The sequence below is a fragment of the Cherax quadricarinatus genome, chromosome 28 (genome assembly GCF_038502225.1).
Source record: "Cherax quadricarinatus isolate ZL_2023a chromosome 28, ASM3850222v1, whole genome shotgun sequence".
NCBI classification, from domain to species: domain Eukaryota; kingdom Metazoa; phylum Arthropoda; class Malacostraca; order Decapoda; family Parastacidae; genus Cherax; species Cherax quadricarinatus.
In genome coordinates this window covers 32,059,886-32,080,373 of record NC_091319.1, presented here as the reverse complement: position 1 = coordinate 32,080,373, position 20,488 = coordinate 32,059,886, and the positions used below count along the sequence as shown (strand labels likewise).

Sequence of the window (20,488 nt, the reverse complement as noted above, 5' to 3'; positions counted from 1 at the left end):
GGGGACAAGATTAAGGACCCCAATGGAAATAAGTTAGACAGTCCTCGATGATGCACTGACTTTCTTGGGTTATCCTGGGTGGCTAACCCTCCGGGGTTAAAAATCCGAACGAAATCTTATCTTATCTTATCTTATCTGACTTTGACTGAGTCCTTTCGTACGCAAGCTATGGACTTTTCTCATAAAAGTCTTCTCGATGGACATCTTAGTGTGAAACAGACTGTGGGCATATTCGCGAAGAATTTCATATAGTCCAAGATGAAAAAGTCAGTATGTTAGGAATTGTCAAACGTGTTAATTAATTGGCAAATTAACTAATTCTCAATTCCTGCTTCAGTAGAACCCTTCTTACAACTCGTTATTGACTGTGTTACTTCATTTACGAGAATGAAGCTTGGTAACCAATATTTACTCACAATAATGGACTGCTCGACCTGTTATCCTGATGGCATTCATATAAGGCAGATTAATTTTCATTCCATTGATCAGATCCTGATACGTTTCTTCTCCCAAGTTGGATTTCCTTGGGAGATTCAGTCCGATCAAGATTCTGATTTCACGTCCAAGGTATTAGGGAGGCTTTGTTACACTCTGCAATTAACACTGCTTATATGCAGTGTTAAGGCGCCTTGTAGCATTCCTCCGGTTATTTAAATGTATGATGCGAGTTTTCTCTATCAGATATTAAAAAGACTGTAATGAAAGATTATTCTTATTACTTTTCGTTATTAGAGAGAGTGAACAAAAAATTCTTGGCAGTAATTATTTTGAGCTTCTATATGGTTTGGTTAAGTAAATAGGCCAATAAAGTCAGTACAACTCTTGCTTTGATGCAACAACAGCTTATGGTTGCTGGTGAATTAGCCGCAAGAATTTATTAAAAAGCAATATGATAAAAATGCTGTACAAAGATCATTCACTGCTGGAGATAAAGTATTGGCACACAGGTTTGTACCTGGACATGCTTTATAAGCCATATTTGTCTCTTCACAAATTCTAAACATGCTTTATAAGCCATATTTGTCTCTTCACAAATTCTAAACATTCTTTATAAGCCATATTTGTCTCTTCACAAATTCGTTAGAATTTGTGAAGAGAGAAATGATATGAACTACTTATTTCGGACTCCTGAGAAGAGATGATCAAAACACTTACACCACAACAATTAGGTCAAAGCGCATCATGGTGATTCCCTTCCGACGACCTCAGTCCTACCTTAGCAAACTGAAGATTAGAGTGAACTTCCAGGTTTTAAAAAGAGAACAGAGGCGCCTCTAGATCACTTTTGTACATCAGAGTCTAAACAAATATTCAGAAAATTTGTCAGCTGATGAGGCAACTGAAATTAAATCTCTGACCCTGGAGTTTATGTGCCCCTACAGAGACGTTCCTCAGCAATGTACATTATGGTAACAATATTAATGCTCAAGGTGCTGTCCCTTTCAAGCAAACTCTATGCACAATGAGTCCTGGTAAACAAAAGTTTTTACAAGATGAGTTAAACTTTTCATTGGAACATGGGTTTTGCCATGCATAATAATACCTAAACCTGGTGGGTAAAAATGTATATTGACTACAGTAAAATAAATGTTCTAACTCTACCTGATGGTTACCTTCTACCTCGAGCAAATGACATTATGGATCGAGTCTCAGACACCACTTACGCTAGACTTTTGGACCGTCTTTGTGGGCACTACCAAGTATTTTATCAAGATGATGGAATGAATACATCGACTACTGACTGAGAGAACTGATAACTTCAAACTCCTTCTCATCTTCTTTCGTTATTTTCTGTATTTGACTGAAGAAGCCAGTGACTCATTGATCATCTTGCCAGTTTTATAAACCATTGATAAAAATTTTAAATAGTCTGAAATATGTGATAAATGGTTTTGAGTCTGTAATATTGCATTGGTGTCTCTTTACATTCCAGTAAATATATTAAAGAGTCACGCTTTGACGAAAGTGCGTTTAAAAAATATTTTTGATGACAGCTGGTCCTGATACCTGCTAATACTCTGGAAAAGAAAATTTTCTCTGGATGTTACCTATCACTGACAGAACATTATTTTTGCAGGTGGATCGAGCGAGCGTGTGTCTGATTTCCAGAGGATAGACTTGCCCACAAATCTGGGAATCATCTCTGGCAGGCAGGAGTTCACGCAGAGCCCTAACAGTCGACCATTTTATGCCTTCAGGTAGGCAATTATGTTCATCCATTTATCTCGAATGTGGTACATTGTTTCTTAATGCTGTATTATGGTTGACACTGAGTTGTTTGCAGTGTAGATAACAACGACTTCAAGTTTTAAACCGAGGACAAGTAGATAAATGTTAACAGATTATTTGTCTTCATTTCTCAGCTTTATAAGAATATAAGAACATAAGAAAGAAAGAACACTGCAACAGGCCTACTGGCCCTTGCGAGGCAGGTCCAATTCACCCACCAGCCTTATGGTAGTCAGGTCAGGTCCCATTCACTAAGGAAGGAGAACGACAACTGATCTAGTAGCTCCACTCATCCACAACCAAACCAGTGCTTCCCTACATCCTTCCTGAATCTGAATTTTTCCAATTTAAAACCATTGCTGCGAGTCCTCTCTATGCTAGATATTTTCAGCACGCTATTTGCATTCTCTTTATTAATTCCTGTTTTCCATTTATACACCTTAGTCATATCCCACCTAATTCTACGCATTTCTAGAGAGTGTAGATTCAGGTCCCTCAGTCTATCCTTATAGGGAAGATTTCTGATACATGATATCAACTTTGTCATCCTCCTTTGTAGGTTTTCCAGTGCATTTATATCCATTTTGTAATACGGTGACCAGAACTGTGCAGCATAATCTAAATGAGGCCTAACCAAAGATATATAGAGTTGAAGAACAACCTGAGGACTTCTATTATTTATACTTCTTGATATGAAGCAAAAGATTCTGTTAGCTTGACTCACGAAATCGTAATGACACAACTGCAAACAAACCATACCACGGATGGGGATAGAACCTCGATCCCGGAGTCTCAAATCTCCAGACCGTGGCTAACGCGACGGTCTGGAGTTTCGAGACTCTTTGATCGCGGGTTTTATCCCCGTCCGTGGTATGGTTTGTTTGCAATCGTGTCATTACGATTTCGTGAGTCATGTTGACAGTTTTGAGGGGACTTGAGCTAGAGTTCGTCACGGCCACGCTATCTGGAGATTCGTCTGTAAAAACTTGCATTTGTGGTCACAGTGGTGTCTATGCTAACCTTCCTATGGTGTAGAAATATACCTAGTTGGATGAATCTTTTTGTGGCTAGCTGGTCCGGTGGCTAACGCGACGGTCTGGAGTTTTGAGACTCTCTGATCGCGGGTTCTATCCCCGTTCGTGGTATAGTTTATTCTGTTAGCTTTATTGTGAACGCTTATGCACTGTCTTGGTTTCAAACTACTGCTAACCAGAACTCCTAAATCCTTTGCGCAATCAGTAATATTAAGATCTACATTCTTTAATTTACATGTGGCATGGTTATTTTCCTGTCCAACATTTAGAACTTTACATTTGTCTATATTAAACTGCATCTGCCACTTCTCCGACCATAGCATCTGTATTCAAATCATCCTGGAGTGCTCTAGTGTCCTCATTAGAATGAATTGGACGGCCTATTTTGGTGTCATCGGCAAATTTGCTTATGTCGCTATTTATTCCCTCATCTATGTCGTTTATGTAAATTGTGAACAACAACGGGCCTAACACTGACCCCTGAGGAACACCGCTTGTGACGTGCCTCCATTCTGGTTTCTCCCCATTTATGCAAACTCTGCTGTCTATTTGTCAGCCATGCCTCTATCCAGGAAATAATTTCTTCTCTTATTCCTTGTGCCTTAAGTTTCCTCAATAGCCTCTGTTGTGGAACTCTATCGAAAGCCTTACTGAAGTCCATATACACAATATCATATTCATTACCATGATCTACCTCCTTAAATACCTTAGTGAAAAAAGTTAGTAAATTCGTAAGACAGGAACGCCCCTTTGTAAAACCGTGTTGAGATTCATTAATCAATGTATGCCTTTCAAGATGGCTACGAATTGCCTTGACAAGTATTGATTCCATAAATTTCCAGTTATGGAGGTAAGGCTCCAGTATGCTTAAGTCAACTCTGATTCTTTAGAGTGACATTAATTATATATATATATATATATATATATATATATATATATATATATATATATATATATATATATATATATATATATATATATATATATATATATATATATATATATATATATATATATATATATATGCAAAACAACCACTCTGAAAGAATAGAGAAATTCCAAGCGCTTTCGTGACTACTCACATTATCAAGGAACTATGAAAGTAAAGCATCCAAGGAAGGTATATAAGGGGGTCTGGCCAACACCTCACTATCAGATCCCACAACGGTTAAACACCTGACGCACGCCGGCCCAACTGGACAGGTCCTTTGCACAACCACCAACAAACTATTCTACCCAAGAAAATTTTTAAAAATTATTATTTGTCCAGTGTATTATTAAATTCTTCCCAAATTCTATTAATTATAAATGGATCTAATTTATATAAACCAAAGGAAATATTCATATTATTGTCAAAACTGCTTTTTATGAAACAAGATTCAATTATATTCCTGTCGACCATGGACTTGCTTGATACTACTTTCTCAACTTTTTGAAAATCAATTGGATGGTTAAAATCTCTTACATGAATAAATAGAGCATTGGAATATTGTCCAGTTCTAATGCTATATTTATGTTGTTTTAATCTTAGTTCGAGATTTTTACCAGTTTGACCGTAATAAACTTTATCGCAAATTTTACAAGGAATCTTATAGACACATCCATCAGCATTTTGGGGGGAATTCTTTATCAAAAGCTTTTTTTACTGTATCAAGATTTTTGAATACAACTTTAATATTAAAAGTCTTAAGAAGAGAAGGCATATCAACCAAGTTTTCATGGTAAGGGAGAACCAACATATTTTTAGTTGAATAATGCTGGTTGTCCCTTTTTGGATTGTAAAAAGTATTTCTAGCAACTTTAAAAGATTTATCAATTACATTTCTTGGGTATTTTAAATCATTACCTATTTCATAAATTTTGGATATTTCCTCATCTATTATATATTGTATATTATATATATATATATAATATATATAATATATATATGTATATATATAATATATATATAATATATATAATATATATATTAATATATATATATATATATATATATATATATATATATATGTATATATATATGTCGTGCCGAATATGTAAAACTGGTCAATTAGCAAGAACTCATTTAAAATTAAGTCCTTTCAAAAAATTTCTCTTACACGTTTAAAGATATATTTTTTTCATTAATGTTAATGTAAAAAAATTTAATTTTGCACCAAAAGAATCTTAGAAAACTTACCTAACCTTATTTTAACAAGAGCAATTTATTTTAGCCTAACCCAGCTACATATATTTTAGATTTGTTTACAATAATTTAATACCAAACAAACACAGTGAAATATATTTTTTTCGTTAGGTTCAGAATGATTTTGGCGAAATTATTGCAGACACAAATTTTTGCTCATCCTATATGGCAAGATGAACGTTGCTATTTAAGCCAAGATCGCAAGTTCTGCCTATTCGGCACGACATATATATATATATATATATATATATATATATATATATATATATATATATATATATATATATATATATATATATATATATATATATATATATATATATATATATATATATATATATATATATATATATATATATATATATATATATATATGGCACCTCTGCCAGAGAGAGGCTGTGGGCATCCTGCTCTGTGATTTTGGCACAACAGGCTGGTGTGTGAATATCTGCTGCTCGTGTTGGAAAGGGCCAGAAGACTCTGCATTTCGTCTCTTCCTTCAGAATCAAGGAAAGTGCTGTGTATGTGAAATCAGTGAGGGAACATAACGGTCACCTATGGGTAGGAGAGGTCGGTGAGGGGAGGTCTAATGGAGTAGGAGGAGGAGGAGGAGGCGGAGGTTGAGGGGTAAAACTGTCCCTCCCTTCCCCAAACAGGCGCGCATACACCGTGTGCTCGTGTTACAACAATGGAGTGTTTGTTCACCATGTGTATACTGTATATAGTCTATAGTGTGTAGTATGTGCATAGTATGCGCATAGCATGTGTAGTGTACAGCGGTGTGTCGTTGATAGTGGGGGCTGTGCACAGAGCATAGTGGTGTATAGTAACATGTGCACAGAGCACTGTGGTGTATAGTGACTTGTCCTGGGAAGGAGTGAGTGCCCTACTCCGTCTCATCACACATCTTCCACTCCTCCCTTTCTTCCACCGCCCACCACAAGGGCGGGAGACCCCTCTCCTCCCCCCACCACCACTGTGAAAATTTGTGTGGACTGCCTCCAAGTGAGTCGCCTACCCTGGCAAACTCTGTTGACACCGAGCTCTGAGGTGGGTACCTCAGCCTCACAAGTGGCTTATAGGACAGATTTTCACAAATGACTGATGTTGCAAGAAACTCGCCTGCATGCACGTATAAAGGACTAACTTACTTGGTGTTGCAGCATATATCCTGATCTTCCACTTCCCTAAGCTTAGCCTTAGCCCCTTTGGACTTCCCCTCAGAAACCACATGCAACCGGGAGCCTTAATTCCTGCAATATTCAGTCGTTATTAGTGACCTGCCTGCACCTCAGAAATTCCTATATCCAAGAGGGTGTGTATTCCCTAGTATAACTATGCAGACACAGACACTAGCTTCCAGACTTACAAGAGACACTGGTACTTACTGGGCATGCACTGCCAGCTGCAACACAGGCCCACAGATCAACTCACTCACAATCTCCCCAGACACTGGCCAGAAATCTACGAGATAAAGTGGAGGTCTTGTCTTACTGTATGGGCCTGACGGAGGTCATCTATGGTACATCGAGGTGCCTCTACCAGATTTCCCTAGGTCTCGAATGTGAAGACACCTGGGGGGCGCCGTCTGCTGATCACGGCACGTCTTGTCCAGTTGGTGTCTGTCTTAAGAAGAATGAGCTGGTCTCTCTTCCAGACCCTCGTCTCTTCGTTCAAACTAGAGTTCTCCCTAGCTAACTTATCCTAGTGTTTGCCTACATTATCGGCCTATTACTACCTATGTTAAGGTCTTAGGTCTACATTATTATTATCTACAGTTGCCTTAGTAAACCTAATATTAATATACTAACAGTAAAACTACCTACTCCTTCTCTGAAGGGTAAATCTACAAATTAAATAAGCTTACCAACAATCCACGCCAACTCGAGGGAATGCTTTGTTTTGGGTGGGGTATAAGGGCCACCCAGCTCAGCCGTTCCATGACGGCCATGCTGGATCTGTCCTGTGGAACTTTAGGGACCAAATAAGTTTCCACATCCTCCCGCCAGAGAAGGTAGGCGCTAAGTCTAGATAAAGTCTGCCTCCCGCAGACCCTCCCAGTGGGCCCTGGACTTGAGTGCCGTTCGACAGGTCGTCCGGCCGCTCAGCTCGGTCAGCCTCTGGTCTAATTTCTCATGTCCCAGTCCCACCATGTGGACCTCGAGAGGTAAAAGCCTGTTGATGGGTCTTATAGTCTCGACACCATTCATTCTCACCTTCACCATTCTCAACCGCCCAGCCTTGTCTGGGTGGGTCGACGCTACCAGGCCAATAGACCAGTATGCCCTGGGCGCCTCGGATTCTACTAGCACCAGGTCCCCTTCACTTAGCATCATCTTACTTGCCTCGGGGTCGGCACCATAGAAATGTTCCCACAGGGTTGTCAAGTAATCCTTGCGCCACACCTGGTTCCATTTGTCCAGGATGTTCACCAGTCTATTGTGACTCCTGTGCAGTTCTTCATTGATGGGGGGACCATCTGGCCCATAATAATCCAGCTCCTTGGAAGACTGACTCAAAATTGCGGGGAAGGGCTCAATCCTCCTTCCAAAGAGCATGTGATTGGGGGTGAGAGCTTCCTGCTCGTCAATCCCATTTTGCACGTAGGTCAGAGGCCTGTTATTGACTCTTGCCTCTATCTCAGCTGACATTGTCCTCAGTTCATCAAAGCTCACTCTCCTGCCATGCAAGACCTTCTGAATGCACCCTTTGACTGTGCCCACCATGCATTCATAGAATCCCCCTTGCCAAGGCGCCCTGGAAGCTATGAACCTCCACTCGCACTCTGTTCTCTTCAGGTGTTCTCGTACTTCTCCGTTGTCCCTAAGATTCCTGAAAACTTTATCGGCCGCCCTAAAGCTTGTGCCATTGTCTGAGATAATCAATTGCGGGCACGAGAATCTGGCTGTAAACCTCCTGAACAACTTCACGAAAGTCTCTGTTGACATATCTTCTGCCAACTCCAAATGCACAGCTCGAGTAGTGGCACAAGTAAACAGGCAGACATATACTTTCTGAGGGCCCACCCTATCGTCTCCTGGGTTCTTCAATGTGATAGCCCCAGTATAGTCTATTCCCACAGTCTCAAAGGGCCTGTCACTATGTACCCGCTCCTGAGGCAGCGGTGGTGGACCTGGGTATGGTAGGGTCCTCCCATCGTACCGCCGGCAGACTGTGCAACTCTTTAGCACCCTTTTGACGGCAGCTCGACCCTTCAGTACCCAGTAATTCTGACGTAGGCAGGTGAGGGTATCTCCAAACACCCCATGTAAGGTCCTCTGATGGGCATCTTGTATCAATAGCTTAGACGCCCATCCCTCCTTTCCCAGTAGCACGGGATGTTTGGCCCCATAGCTGAGCTCAGAGTTTTGTATTCGTCCCCTTCATCTTATTAGCCCCGCATGATCTAGGAACAATCCCAAAGAGTGAACCAATTTACTGTTCCCTGAGTCGTCGTTGGACACACGTCCTGACGCCATAACCTGCTGCCTGGTCGCCAGTACTTCCAGCACTCCTGGAAACCTCTCCCTTTGGTACTGCCTTATCCAATATTCTCTGGGACCCACGAGAGACAACTGTCGACCTTGGCTTACCTTGTCATGCAGCTTCCTCACAAATCGAAATACCATTTCCGTGACTCCTATAAGTTTCCTCCAAGAGGAGTAGCGCCTGGGGTCAAATAATTCAGTGTCGGGTTCCCCTGCAAAGTGTACTATGCTGCTGGTTGTCTCCCCGAATTTCTGCTCCGGCCAGCAATCCCTTGCCGGCAACCAGTCTGGGCCTTTGAACCAAATCTCACTTTTACTCAGCTTTTTGTGTGTCACCCCCCAGCTTATCAGGTCGGCTGGGTTTTGATCTGTAGGCACGTACAGAATTGTTGATGTTGACTGTAGTTCCCGTATCTCCTTTACCCGATTCCTGACATAGGGGAGCTTAGACCTGTCGTTCTGGACCCACTGTAAGGCCACCTCCGAGTCTGTCCATACATAGGTGTGTGTCACCCTCAGATTACTCAACACCTCCTCCACGTACTTACCCAGTCTTGCTCCCAGCAACATCGCCATGAGCTCCAGCTTTGGGATCGAGCAATCCTTCAGGGGTGTCACCCGCGCATGACTGGTGGCCAGACTGACCTGGTCCCCGGCCACCAAATACGCTACTGCCCCATAGGCCCTGGAGGAGGCATCACAGAAGACATGCAAGTCATAGTCCTGCCTGGTGCACCCGATGGACCTGGGGAATGTGAACTCATGCAATTCTGCTAGATCTTTGCTAACCAGATCCCACTCCTGGCAGACTGTTTCTGGCAGTGGGTCGTCCCAACCTAGGTTCAGCTCCCAGGTCTGTTGCACTAGCATCCTCCCTCGAATGGTGATGGGTGTCAACAAACCCAAAGGATCGAAAGCAGTCTGCACTTTGCTCAGCAAAGACCTCCTGGTCAGCTTCCCTTTCCCATCAGGTTTCCTCTTTAGCCTAAGTCTGTCTTCCTTGATTTCCCACTCCAGTCCCAACACCGATGTTACCTCAGGAACTGAGTAGCCAGCATAGTCACGTTCCACCGTGCACCGCAACGTTGGATTGTTTGTCACCCATTCTCTCAATGGCATGTTAGCCGAGAGCATCTCCTGATTAGACTCTCGGTAAATGTCCATCAACAGCCTTTCATCTGAGATGGTACCTTGCATGTTGTCCACATAAAATAGGGTCTTCAGTAATTCTTTAAGCTGGCTGTTACAGCTCACAAGGTGGTAGTCTATGGTGGCCTGTAATAGGAATGGTGAACTAGTGGCACCAAACAACACTGCCTTGAATCTGTAGGTATCATATCCTCGCTCAGGCACCTCCCTGTCAGTCAACCACAAGAACCTTGTGTAGTCCCTGTCTTGTGGCTGCAACCCAATACATAGGAAGGCTTTACTAATGTCTCCCGCATAGGCGTACTGTTCTGTCCTGAATCTCAACAACACATCTGCTAATTTCTGCGTCAGGGAGGGCCATGTGAGCAGACAGTCATTCAACGATGGCTCTCGGGGACTCGCCTGTGAGCTGCAGTTGAAGACTACTCTGATGGGAGTGGTTACTGACTCCTTGGTGACTGCCATGTGTGGAAGATAATGGGTGTTTTCCCCAGGGCTGGCATTGGGCACTTTCTCAATGAACCCAAGGGCCAGCTGTTCCTTAATAATATCATCATATTTCCCCACCAGACCCTTCTTGGTCAGGCTGTTCACCAATGAATTCAACTGACCCAGGTGCCTTCTTGAAATTAGTGGGCAGCGTTGGGTGTCCCGGTTTCCATGGGAGTTGCACCCAGTACTGTCCGTCCCTGAACTGCACATGGTTCAAGTAATCTCGATACGTCTCTTCGTGTTCGGGGGGCGGCTGATCACCCTTAATCCCTACTACATCCAGGTCCCATAGTTTATGGACTGGCTCACTGTCGGATATGCCAACTTGCGTCTCTGACTGACCTTCGTGCACCCCAATCCGCATCACCAGTACAGCCTCAGTCGCTGTAATACTGGAGCCCTCCTTTCCCGGGGTCACAGGGAAATGAGCTGGTACCCTGCCTCCTACGATGTACCCCGCTGGAGTCCTGTACAGGCCAACACCCTCCTTGATAACCCTTCTCGTAGACACGAACTCGTCTATGTAATCTCCTCCTACCAAGATTCCCACATTACTAACGTTGTCTGTAGCAATGTCTGGTTCCGCTAGCTTCACACCTAACTCCCTCAAATGTTTGACTGCTGCGGCCAGTCCCTTAGTGGTAATGATATTGGGCAGCTTCTTCACTATCAAGGCTGAAATTTCCCGTCGATGCCCGGCTAACCTGACCGTCACATTGACTACTGGATAAGACCTGCGTGGGACTTCCCCACCAAACCCTTCCACCTTCATGTCAACATTACCACCTGTCTTCAGCTTCAACCTAATTGCTAGACTCTCTGTTATAAAGGATCTCTGTGCCCCACTGTCGAAGAACAAACGGGTTGTTTCAGACTAGAACTACCGCAGACTAGAAATACCACAGGAAATAGCAAACAAGAGGACTCCACTAGCAATAGTGAGGATATATTACCAAAAACAACTGGTGGGAGCTCCATTGTTGGTGCTAGGGAGGATAGAAGTAAGACAGGGAAACATGCACCAACAGGGAATACAGTCACAGAAACCCAAGGCAAACGGAAACCAAGCCTGTGCACATACTATGCACTCGGTATCTGCTGGCATGGGAAATCTGGAAAAACAGATGGGACGTGCAACTATGACCACCCTAGAAAATGCCATGCCCATATGACAACAGGAAAATGCAAACTCCCTTCCTGTAAGCTTTTTCACCCTGAACTGTGTACCTCTTCAGTACAGGAAAGACTGTGCTATAACTTAAATTGCCAGGCATACCATCTAAAGGGGACAAAAAGATACAAAACATCCAGGCCATGGGAAAACCTGGGTAGCCACAGCCACTCAAGAGGGAGAGGTTTTTTAGTGCCAGGAAGGAAAAAAAACTGGCAGGAAATGGCAGAAATCGTACACCAAATCCAGTCATTCCTGGAGTGGAACCACAGTCGATGGCCTCCACTCCAACCCAACAGATACAGATACTAATGCCGGAAAAAAAATCCCCCCCCCCAGTACCAACAATACCACCAGTCCGATAACATTCTTCTTGGCAAATATACAGGGTCTAAAGCCAGCAACAAACAACAAAATACCTGTCATCCGTGGACTGCTTGCAGAGGCAAAGGCAATGTTCGCGGCTTTCACTGAGACCCACATAAAGGATCACTTGGACAACGAAATATGGATCCCAGGTTACAACCTATACAGATGTGACAGAGTGAACAGGCAAAAGGGGGGGGGGGGTTGGCCTGTACATTGCAGAGTCACTTGTTTGCACAGAACTGCTAAATGCCTCAAATGATGTAGTGGAAGTTTTAGCAGTAAAGGTCGAGAACCAAAACCTAGTCATTGTGGTAGTCTACAAGCCTCCGGATGCAACATCCCAGCAATTCCAGGAACAGCTGTTAAAAATTGACCACTGTCTGAAAAATCTTCCAGCTCCTGCACCCAACATCTTGCTCCTGGGGGATTTCAACTTAAGACACCTAAAATGGAGGAATATAGCAAATAATATTGTTGCAGTAATAACACCAGGAGGCAGCTCTGATGAAAACTCACACTCACGCGAGCTTTTAAATCTCTGCACAAAATTCAATTTAAACCAGCAAATAATAGAGCCTACTAGACTGGAGAATACACTAGACCTCATCTTCACTAACAATGATGATCTGATAAGAAATGTCACCATATCAAAAACAATATACTCAGATCACAACATAATTGAGGTTCAGTCATGTATGCGCGGAGCCCCAGACCGACATAATGAGATTAGTCACGAGGGAGCATTCACCAAATTCAACTTCAATAACAAAAACATAAAGTGGGACCAAGTAAACCAAGTCCTAACCGATATAAGCTGGGAAGATATACTAAGCAACACAGACCCCAACTTATGCCTAGAACAGATTAACTCGGTGGCATTCGATGTATGCACAAGGCTTATTCCTCTAAGAAAAAGGAGGAGTAGATGTAAAATAGAAAGAGACAGGCGCTCCCTTTACAGGCGACGGAAAAGAATAACAGAGCGGCTAAAAGAGGTCAATATATCTGAAATGCATAGGGAGACACTGGTCAGAGAAATAGCAAGCATCGAACTTAAGCTAAATGAATCCTTTAGGAGTCAGGAATCGCGGGAAGAACTAAAAGCCATAAATGAAATCGAAAGAAACCCAAAGTATTTCTTCTCCTATGCCAAATCAAAATCGAGAACAACGTCCAGTATTGGGCCCCTATTTAAACAAGATGGGTCCTACACAGATGACAGCAAGGAAATGAGTGAGCTACTCAAGTCCCAATATGACTCAGTTTTTAGCAAGCCGCTAACCAGACTGAGAGTCGAAGATCAAAATGAATTTTTTATGAGAGAGCCACAAAATTTGATTAACACAAGCCTATCCGATGTTATCCTGACGCCGAACAGGCGATAAATGACATGCCCATGCACTCTGCCCCAGGGCCAGACTCATGGAACTCTGTGTTCATCAAGAACTGCAAGAAGCCCCTATCACGAGCCTTTTCCATCCTATGGAGAGGGAGCATGGACACGGGGGTCGTCCCACAGTTACTAAAAACAACAGACATAGCCCCACTCCACAAAGGGGGCAGTAAAGCAACAGCAAAGAACTACAGACCAATAGCACTAACATCCCATATCATAAAAATCTTTGAAAGGGTCCTAAGAAGCAAGATCACCACCCATCTAGAAACCCATCAGTTACACAACCCAGGGCAACATGGGTTTAGAACAGGTCGCTCCTGTCTGTCTCAACTATTGGATCACTACGACAAGGTCCTAAATGCACTAGGAGACAAAAAAAAATGCAGATGTAATATATACAGACTTTGCAAAAGCCTTCGACAAGTGTGACCATGGCGTAATAGCGCACAAAATGCGTGCTAAAGGAATAACAGGAAAAGTCGGTCGATGGATCTATAATTTCCTCACTAACAGAACACAGAGAGTAGTCGTCAACAGAGTAAAGTCCGAGGCAGCTACGGTGAAAAGCTCTGTTCCACAAGGCACAGTACTCGCTCCCATCTTGTTCCTCATCCTCATATCCGACATAGACAAGGATGTCAGCCACAGCACCGTGTCTTCCTTTGCAGATGACACCCGAATCTGCATGACAGTGTCTTTCATTGCAGACACTGCAAAGCTCCAGGCGGACATCAACCAAATCTTTCAGTGGGCTGCAGAAAACAATATGAAGTTCAACGATGAGAAATTTCAATTACTCAGATATGGTAAACATGAGGAAATTAATTCTTCATCAGAGTACAAAACAAATTCTGGCTACAAAATAGAGCGAAACACCATCGTCAAAGACCTGGGAGTGATCATGTCGGAGGATCTCACCTTCAAGGACCATAACATTGTATCAATCGCATCTGCTAGAAAGATGACAGGATGGATAATGAGAACCTTCAAAACTAGGGAGGCCAAGCCCATGATGACACTCTTCAGGTCACTTGTTCTATCTAGGCTGGAATATTGCTGCACACTAACAGCACCTTTCAAGGCAGGTGAAATTGCCGACCTAGAAAATGTACAGAGAACTTTCACGGCGCGCATAACGGAGATAAAACACCTCAATTATTGGGAGCGCTTGAGGTTCCTAAACCTGTATTCCCTGGAACGCAGGAGGGAGAGATACATGATTACATACACCTGGAAAATCCTAGAGGGACTAGTACCGAACTTGCACACGAAAATCACTCACTACGAAAGCAAAAGACTTGGCAGACGATGCACCATCCCCCCAATGAAAAGCAGGGGTGTCACTAGCACGTTAAGAGACCATACAATAAGTGTCAGGGGCCCGAGACTGTTCAACTGCCTCCCAGCACACATAAGGGGGATTACCAACAGACCCCTGGCAGTCTTCAAGCTGGCACTGGACAAGCACCTAAAGTCAGTTCCTGATCAGCCGGGCTGTGGCTCGTACGTTGGTTTGCGTGCAGCCAGCAGCAACAGCCTGGGTGATCAGGCTCTGATCCACCAGGAGGCCTGGTCACAGACCGGGCCGCGGGGGCGTTGACCCCCGGAACTCTCTCCAGGTAAACTCCAGGTAATTCGTAACCACCGCCATTATGGTGGGCAAGGCCACCGAACCTTGAAACTGCTCCCCAGAACAAATTCCCGGTGCCACACTCACCACACTCATCACTGCTTCCGACTCGTCCTTGCTCTCTGCCCTTTCTTGCGGTTTGCTCTCATTAGCTTGTGCTGATCTGGTGTCATTAGGACACAGTGCACTGTGGTGCCTACACTTCCGGCAGCCCTGACACTCATTGAGTTGGGCGCTACAGTCCCTGGCAAAATGTTCTCCACAACACTTGAAAGAAAGTCTCAACTCCCTTAGTCGCTGAACCCTTTTGTTATAGGTGGTGAAGCTCGGACACCCTGAACTAGCGTGTTCTTCTTCACAAAACACGCAACGTCTCATACTGGCCACTTTAGTGGCTTCTCCCTTGGCCCTGTGGGTGGAGGACTCGCCCTGGGCATAATACGTGCCGACCCTAGTAGGAGGTGGTTTAGGTCTATCTCTCGAATGTCTGGGGAAGTTGACCGACTTCTCCTTGGTAGGTAATTTCTCCCCCTGACCTATGCTCAGGTGAGATATGAGATCCCATAACCCTTCAATAATTTGCTTTATCGTGAACCTATTCGTCCGATATTTTAAGTGCAACTCATGCACTGTAGTGCTAGCCAGTTTCCTCTGAATCACCTGGCTAAGGACCCATTCTGAATCATCCTCATCATGCAAATCTCTGAAACTATTTGTCAAGCTCATAATTTCAATACGGAACTTCTCTAGGCTTTGACGGTCATGTCGCCAAGCCTCTAGATCCAACAACCTATAAAGTATGGCCAGTTTTATCTCTTCAGTGTTGCCAAACATGTCTTCTAATTGGTCTTTGGCATATTGGTAATTAGTGTCAGTAATCTGGTAGTGCTGGACCAAGTCTAAGGCTTTACCCTTGAGCTGTGACCGCAAATACTGCAATTTGACGGCATCTGACAAATCGTTCCTGTCATCTATCTGGGCTTTAAACTGATCCCAGAAAACAAGGTACTCTGTTAAGGTTCCGTCGAACGTTGGTAAATTCAACTGGGGCAATCTGGGCAACATATTGACAGGTGTGTGGCTGTTTGGGATACCTGCGGTGTTTGACACCACCCTTGGAATACTAGCCTTTAATGTACTTAACTTATCTTTGTACATATTTATCTCCTGATGACAATCTACATCATCCTTAGTGAATTCGTCCAGAGCCTGCTGAAGACTACCCTGGGATTCATTATCCTCAATAGCCTGTAGCTCATATGCTGAGAATGCTTGTTCATAGGCTTCCCATTTTTCCCCCAAACTCTTCAAGCAGTCTTGCAAATCATCGCAGTCTACGTTACTGCCTTGCACCTGTTACGCGTTCTGTTCAGATGCCCTTTGTATGCCGCCACTGATCGTTTTAATTTTGTTAACACTGAACCAGACTCTCCTGAACTCCCATCTGCCATTGTCGAAGTTTAATGAGGAGTGTGACACTAATTGTACTTTACCCAGTCCACCCCACAGCACGTCACGGTGTTAGGTAAGAATGAACGAGTTTCAAGGCTTCTCAACAAACTTAACAATTCCCTTTGTTATATTGACTCTACTATGAATAAAAAATGTACACTGTTAGCTCTCAAATCCCAATCAAAATGTGTATCAATGTGAAAGCTTAACCTAGTACTTTCCTGTACAATGCCAGCAAATAATTACAGGACTTAACCTAGTCTCAGGTACAATTCACAAATCCCACATTAACATGAATCAAAGACAATGAAAATCACACAATAAAAAATGCAGTATACAAATTAAAATCACTTGGTTAACACAAATAAATTCAACAAATCAACTTGTGAAACAGTAAATAAATAATGTGTGTAAACAGCTTGACCTAGCTTACTCAGTCTAGCATGGATGGTTGGATAAGGTAAATCCTAACCTAGCTAGTGTGCTATAGCTTAAACCTGGCTTTATAACTCCCTATAAATAATAACTAGGTTAAATCTGTCCTAGCTACTATAACTGTTGTAAATATTGCACAAGTCTAGCCTAACTATGGCTAAATTGCAAATCCACTGTAAGTAATCAACACACAAGTCTCCTACTCTGGATTACTTGTAATCACTGTAAATAATTAAATTCACAAGCTTCTCTAGCCGACCTGGCCTGCCTGTAAATTACTGCAAATAACAACTTCTGTGTATAGTCAGCTTGGCCTAGCTCTGTGTAACTCTGGGCCTAGGTGTGCTAACTTAACCTAACTCGGTTAAACTGGTTCCTGACTGTGGCCTAGTTATGATAGCTTAACCTAGCTATTCTACATCACAGTTTCGAAGGACCACTTTTTGTGAAAATTTGTGTGGACTGCCTCCAAGTGAGTCGCCTACCCTGGCAAACTCTGTTGACACCGAGCTCTGAGGTGGGTACCTCAGCCTCACAATTGGCTTATAGGACAGATTTTCACAAATGACTGATGTTGCAAGAAACTCGCCTGCATGCACGTATAAAGGACTAACTTACTTGGTGTTGCAGCATATATCCTGATCTTCCACTTCCCTAAGCTTAGCCTTATCCCCTTTGGACTTCCCCTCAGAAACCACGTGCAACCGGGAGCCTTAATTCCTGCAATATTCAATCGTTATTAGTGACCTACCTGCACCTCAGAAATTCCTATATCCAAGAGGGTGTGTATCCCCTAGTATAACTATGCAGACACGGACACTAGCTTCCAGACTTACGAGAGACACTGGTACTTACTGGGCATGCACTGCCAGCTGCAACACAGGCCCACAGATCAACTCACTCACAATCTCCGAGACGCTGGCCAGAAATCTACGAGATAAAGTGGAGGTCTTGTCTTACTGAATGGGCCTGACGGAGGTCATCTACAGTACATTGGTACATCGAGGTGCCTCTACCAGATTTCCCCAGGTCTCGAATGTGAAGACACGTGAGGGGCGCCGTCTGCTGATCATGGCACGTTTTGTCCAGTTGGTGTCTGTCTTAAGAAGAACGACCTGGTCTCTCTTCCAGGCCCTCATCTCTTCGTTCAAACTAGGGCTGCCAGTTCTTCCTAGCTAACTTATCCTAGTGTTTGCCTACATTATTGGCCTATTACTACCTATGTTAAAGTCTTAGGTCTACATTATTATTATCTACAGTTGCCTTAGTAAACCTAATATTAATATACTAACAGTAAAACTACCTTCTCCTTCCCTGAAGGGTAAATCTATAAATTAAATAAGCTTACCAACAATCCACGCCAACTCGAGAGAATGCTTTGTTTTGGGTGGAGTATAAGGGCCACCCAGCTCAGCCGTTCCATGATGGCCATGCTGGATCTGTCCTGTGGAACTTTAGTGACCAAATAAGTTTCCACAACCACCATGAACCACATGCGGTATGTGCAATGCGCCATTTTCCCTTCAGCCTGGGCTTACCACACAGTTTGAGGTATGGCAGATGATGAAGGCAGCCAGCCACAGAGCCAGGGAAACAATGCACCCAACAATGAAAGAAGAGGCACATGTCAGGTGTGTGGAGAGTTTCGAGCACGCAACAGGGAAGGCCACATTCGTGCACACAATGGGTGTGCGGGATCACATATGCCCCCAGCATAGAGCAGCCCACAGCCTCCACAGGCAGATGACAATTCCAATGGCAACCTCGTCACTTGCGATAACCTTCTGTTGGCATTTAAATCCACTGCTAGCAGTACACTATCCCACATCCCTAAAGTGGCTCGCCCATATGCCGCAGGGAAATTCACAGACCTTCTTTAGCGGGTGAATGGAGGTTCCACCAACTTAGAAGCCCGAGGCACCATCCCAGCATGGCGCAACCTACTCTTGTTCGGCAATGTCTGTCTTGCAGTTCCTGAAAGACGAGGCAAACTGCTAACCACATTGGTTATCAAGGCAGTGCGCAACTACCCAAGAACGGATAATTGTGTCCCTCTGCCCCATCATCGCAGGAATCAAAGAGGTAGACCCAAGAAAAGTCCCACTGAAAACGAGAAAATTTGCGCACAGGTTAGCAAAAAAATCGAAGGTAACACAGTGGGAGCAATAAGAATAATTACAAGTGACGACACTGTAGCCCCCAAAGATGAGACCATGGCCCAAGCACTAAGAGACAAGCATCCAACCAGGGACACCATAGCCATCAACGACAACCCTGAGGAAGACCCCATCACTGAACAATTAATTTTGCCAGAATCGGAAGTCTATAAGGCGATTGTGTCATTTCCAGCAGGATCTGCAGGAGTTTACACTGGAATTCGACCTCAGCACTTCAAAGAGATGGTAAATCCAGTACTCGGTGAATCTGCATCAATTCTTCTCACCGAATTAACAACTTTCTTCAACAATTGCCTGGCTGGGCGAATCCCAGAAGAAATTAAACGTTTCTTTTATGGAGCCTCACTATGTGCTTTGAAGAAGAGGGATGGGGGAATCAGACCTATTGTGGATGGAAACACTCTTCGCAGTCTCGTTGCCAAAGCAGCAGTAAGAAACATTCGCCTAGAAGCTGCCACTTTACTCCAGCCACACCAACTGGGCTTTGGGGTCTCTCAAGGCAGTGAAGCCGCAGCTCATGCCGCAAGGGCCTACATCAGGGACCTACCAGAAGACAAGGCCATAGTCAAACTTGATTTTAGAAATGCCTTTAATATGGTGAAGAGAGATGCTGTCTTGCCAGCTGTTCAGGATCGGTTCCCCAGCCTTTTTCCCTTCATTTCAGCCGGCTACAGCAAACCCTCAATTCTTTTGTTTGGAGAACATGAAATTCAGTCATCAGAGTGTGTTCAGCAGGGTGACCCACTCACTCCACTTCTCTTCTGCTTGGCAGAAAGAGAACTAACTTCCAGCCTACGCAGTGAGCTCAATATCTGGTACCTGGATGATGGCACTCTGGCAGGTTCTGAAGAGTCCCTGGTGGGGGGACCTAAAACTGGTGAAAACACAGGGAGAAGACTTGGGACTCATCCTCAATCCCTCCAAGTGTGAAATCATCACAGCGAACTAAGAAATAATCAATGCTGTGCGAAGAATCCTCCCGGAAGTCTCTACTACCACTCCATCCGACAGTACCCTCTTGGGAGCACCGCTGGGTCACCAGGCTACCGACACTGTCCTCAGGGACAAATTGAATGACCTGATGAGAATGGAGGAGAGAATAAGCGATCTTGATGCCCATGATGCTCTGTATCTCCTCACAAGGTGTCTTACTATGCCAAGACTCACTTACTTCCTGAGGTGTGCACCCTCTTTTGACAATCCAACACTCGATGAATATGACACACACCTGAGATCAACTTTCAAGAAGGCACTGAACCTGTCACTAGAGGATCAGCAATA

General features: G+C 43.8%; 1 protein-coding gene across 1 annotated transcript in view; it reads left to right on the top strand.

Annotated features, from left to right (window-relative positions):
- Positions 1-1,562: 1,562 nt before the first annotated feature.
- Positions 1,563-20,488, top strand: part of LOC128693162 (carboxylic ester hydrolase-like) — a 141,001-nt gene continuing 122,075 nt past the window's right edge. Inside the window, exons 1-2 of the mRNA XM_070089546.1 lie at positions 1,563-1,686; positions 2,078-2,198. Coding sequence (XP_069945647.1) covers positions 1,563-1,686; positions 2,078-2,198 — 245 coding nt within the window. The remainder of the gene's footprint in view (positions 1,687-2,077; positions 2,199-20,488) is intronic.